Source organism: Saprolegnia parasitica (genome assembly GCF_000151545.1).
Source record: "Saprolegnia parasitica CBS 223.65 unplaced genomic scaffold supercont2.621, whole genome shotgun sequence".
Taxonomy (NCBI): Eukaryota; Oomycota; class Saprolegniomycetes; order Saprolegniales; family Saprolegniaceae; genus Saprolegnia; species Saprolegnia parasitica.
This window is the reverse complement of record NW_012157015.1, coordinates 1-4,472: the sequence shown is the minus strand read 5'-3', so window position 1 is coordinate 4,472 and position 4,472 is coordinate 1. Positions and strand designations below refer to the sequence as shown.

General features: G+C 55.1%; 1 protein-coding gene across 1 annotated transcript; it reads left to right on the top strand.

Annotated features, from left to right (window-relative positions):
- Positions 1–3,709: 3,709 nt before the first annotated feature.
- SPRG_17539 (hypothetical protein) lies at positions 3,710–4,410 on the top strand (the record flags this gene model as incomplete). Its single annotated transcript, XM_012356867.1, has 3 exons — positions 3,710–3,870; positions 3,920–4,181; positions 4,222–4,410. Coding segments are annotated over 3 exons (612 nt in total), but the record flags the coding sequence as incomplete, so codon positions are not given.
- Positions 4,411–4,472: the final 62 nt, after the last annotated feature.

Here is a 4,472-nt window from a genome sequence, read left to right as displayed (position 1 = left end):
TACACGCTCATCATCAACATGGTGCTCGGCCTCATCCTCATGATCGTGTCGTTCGTCCTCGACGTCATCTCCGAGTCGGCGAAGGACGCCAACGTCTACCTCAAGTACATCTGGCGGCTCTCGCCGCTCTTCAACCTCGGCAACGGACTGCTCACGATGAGTCTCAAGTCGCTTGTCGGCTCCATCACCAACTCCAAGACCGTCGTCAGCGCTTACGACTGGGACGTTGCGGGCACCGAGATTGCCTACTTGGCGATCGAATCGGTCGTCTTTTTTTGGCCTTGCCCTGGGCATTGATGTGCTCTTGAGCTTTCCGCGGGTCAAGGCCATCTTCTCGCGCGACCCGCAGCTCGACGCCAAGGACGATCACGTCGACGACGAAGACGTGGCCGCCGAGGCCAAGCGCGTGCTCGACGGCCATGCCGATAACGACATGATCGTCATCAAGCGTCTCAAGAAGGTGTACACGGGCAACAAAATCGCGGTCCGGAACCTCTCGTTTGCGCTGCCCAAAGGCGAGTGTTTTGGCTACCTCGGGGTACGACGACTTTGCAATTTGAGATGGCTTTTTTCTCATAGAAAACATGACATAGATCAACGGTGCGGGCAAAACGATCACCATGAAGATGCTCACGGGGGACATTCTGCCCTCGGGCGGCGCCGCGACGCTCGGCGGGTTTGACATTCTCACGCAGCAACTCGAGCTCCGGCACTTGATTGGCTACTGCCCGCAGTTTGACGCACTCATCGAGCTCCTCTCGGTGCGCGAGCATCTGGAGCTCTTTGCCAAGATCAAGGGCGTGCCATCCGCCGATATAAGGCCAAACCTGGATATGCATGTGTGAATTCTACCTTGGTGAAAGGGTGAGCTCGGAAAAATCATTGATTTGATAAACGGTAAGTAGTCCATCGTTCATTTCTCGGCACAAAACGTGGTGTCTAGAACCAGCCGCCGCAACGGAACGGCGAAAAGAGACCGCAGCCGCCACCAAGACCCCAACCAAAGTCAACACCACCGCAGATCGAGCCAAAGCACTCCTTCTGGCCACCCTCGCGAAGGTTTTGTGGTGTCTCGTCTGCCTCGGCGCTCAGTTTGGCGGCGACACCCACCGCCGGCGTGTCGACAGCAGCAGCGGTCGCAACAGTGCTAGCGACGAGCGCGAGCGCGGTGACGACAAACTTGACCATGATGTGATGGAGACACGGAGAAAGCAATACTGGATACGCATCAATGTGTCGAGGCGGAGGAGGACAAACAGTCGCAATCTGTCATGGAGTCGATCTTTCCCACTCGCGACCTATCCGTGATGGGATGGAATGTTTGCCGGGTAATTTTCTTGATGTAGGCATCGAACGATAATGCGACTTAGTGTTTTGGACTCGCCAGACTAGTCTCTGTGCACCTGCAACGTACCGGTATGAGCGTTTTTATTCAAATGATCACGATCGCCGTCTTGTGATAGGCCATAAAGGCTTCTAAATTGGACCAATCAAAAGCATTAATATCATATCAGTAAAAAGAGACGACCACTCAGAATTTGAAGATCGAGATGACGATCGTCCAGCATCGTCCAGGATGCTCGTGTCATGGCGCCGCCTGTGGGCGCCAAGAGCAGCTCTTGAGGAGGCAAGCCATGGAGCTGATGCGCAGTCGTAGACCCGCCGACGTCGACCATGAGGTGTCGAGTTTCCGCCATCGCGCTCGTCTCAAACGTCGAGAGGGACAGTGGTGACGGACGTACTGCATCATGTTGTTGGTAACACGAGGCTTGGTAGTGGCAATAATTTTAGCTTGGGGTGTATCTTGGATCGTGTCTCACTGCCACTGTACGCCTCGCTCGTCGACGCGACCTCGCATTTCGTGCTCTTTAAGGTGCTCTCTACCACGGTACCAATTCTCGGCCATCTCGTTTTCAACCGCAAAGTGGTCGACCTGGATATGTTTTTGATGGAATGGGCCACTCCAACAACTGCGCGCATGAGCGTAGGCATGTAAAACACGGCAAGAGTCGAGTACCGGTATGATCGATACTTGAGGCACTGCTTCACATTATATAGGAACGGATGACATACCACCATTTCAAATAGTGTAAGAGCTATTGATCACGACGACAAGTTTCAGCTCCCAGACGCGCCAACGACACGTAACAAATATGTATATCTGTCCACTCAGTCCGCGTGTGGCGTACATGTCGTTTCCGACGCTGAATGTGACGCAATCACGCGGAAATCCATTTTTTTATTTTTGAAGGCGGCGGCACAAAGGCCTAAATACTCTACAAGACATTGCGGGGCTTGAAAGCTCCAAGGACCCCAATTCTGGCTGCCACAGCTGGCAATGGATCTGGACCCGGGCTGCGACTAGTTTGTTGGGCCGCGTCGTTGCTTGGGCGCTTACACCAAACTCAAACTGCCGAGCGTTGGTTTTCCAAAATGCGACACGATGTTTCGGTTGAAAATGCATTGAGATCGCGGAAACCGAGGAATCCATTTCTTTTCATTGTTGTTGAAGAGTGTGTTGCATGTGACCAAGGGAGGCAAAGTGCGCGCAATATCCCATTGTGTGCAATCCGTACAGTATTTATGGACAAAATCACACTATATCATATATTGTAATTTCCTCTCGCTACAGAGCTCGCACGGCGACGCTACATAACATTTTGGACTCTCCAAAGTGTGGTCTAGCACTCTGGCAAGTATGGGCGATTTCATTTTCAAACTGAATTTTGGTCGATCTGCCGAGGCGGCGAGCATGCCACACCCCAAATATGGCTATTTGTGGTAGTAAATGGCGAACACCGATAATAATAGCCCCAAAATACGGTGCTGCCTGTGTCTCCATTCCAGCGACAACTACAATGCAAACCCAAACTGAATAGTTCGTGATCTTCTATTAGGACGATACCAAGCAGACTCGTTCATCGTCACCATCCAAGAGCTGCACAATGTTGCGCACTTGGGACTCGACGACGCGGTGCGCGTCCGAGTCGAGGCGCGTCGCTGCGTTCGTTGCTGCGTCCCGTGACATTGCAAACCACTCGGTGTGGGCTTCAAGGACGGTGTGCGCGCGCTGGTTGTTGCAAAGAAGCCGCCACATGATGTACCGGTAGGACGCGCGAATCGCGACGATCGCACGCCGGCAAGTGGTCGACACAGTTGACTTGCCGTCGCGTGCTGGTACTGCGCTCGGCGACGTTGGCCAAAGCTTCAACAAGCGGTCTGACAGTGGCGATCGAGATGATCTTGCTGCCCTTGGTGATCGGCCGCAGCGTCTTGTCGAGTGACGCGACTGCTTTCGCAATGAAATGCACGCAGCGGCACCTCGCCACATGTGTTTTCGCTCCTCAGAGCACTCATGCTGCACTCGGATAGCGTCCTCGCTGCCATCAAGCGCGGCCGCCTCCCAGAGCTGCGCGTAGTGGAATACTCCTTGGGCATCGCTTCGAGGTGTCGCTGGTGTGGACGTACACAACTCTAGTACCGGGTAAATCAGCAGGCGAGTTGGACCGTCGGCTTACAAAGCGTCACGTAGATAGTGTCAATTTGCTCTGGGAGCTCCAGCGCGCGGTCGTCCTACGTTAAGCGTCTCGAACGCTCGGTCAAGAACTCGTCCAGTTTGGTTAGATCATATAACCGGTGGATAAATTAACCGGTTGGAATGTGATCCGGTTCGCGCACGTCAGATGTCAGCTGGCTCCATTTTTGGACGATGCTCGCGCACCCGGCAGTCGTGACGACCGTGAAGCTGCTGGCGTCGGCGTCGGCCATCTACATGACCATGAGCCCGCTCAAGGACATGGAGAAGGTCCGCGCCAAGGTTCCTATCGAGAGCCTGCCCATTCTATGCATGTTTGCCAACGGCTGCATCTGGTAATGCCGCCTCGCATGGCCCCGGACGACGAACTGCTATGTGGCGTAGGACGCTCTACGGCGTGCTCGTGGTCAACTGGTTTCCGCTCGTCGTCACCAACGCCATCAATGCGCTGCTCGCTGTGTACTACCTTGCGATCATGTACACGCACGCCGGGCCGCACCGGCGCGTGCTCGCGCAGAAGATTGTGGGAACCCTCGCCGTCGTTGTCGGCGCGATCGTCTACGCTGCGTACGGCGCGTACGTTCTCCGCAACCGCAATGTATCGGACCACATTGGCTACCTCGGGGATCGCCGTATGCACGCTCATGTTTGGTTCGCCGCTCGCGGCCGTCGGCACGGTCGTCAAGCAAAAGTCTGCGGCCGCGCTGCCGCTGCGCCTCATCCTCGCCGGCGTACTCTGCGCGTCACTTTGGTTTACGTTTGGGCTCATGATCAGCGACCCGTTCGTGTATGGCCCCAACGGCCTCAACCTCGGCCTCGGCCTCTTCCAGGTCTTCCTCTGCGTCTACTACCGGACGCCGCCGAGTTACAAGGGCGTCGACACGACGACAGATGACGACGATGACGACCTGGAGCTCGCAAAACTCAATATTGGTGT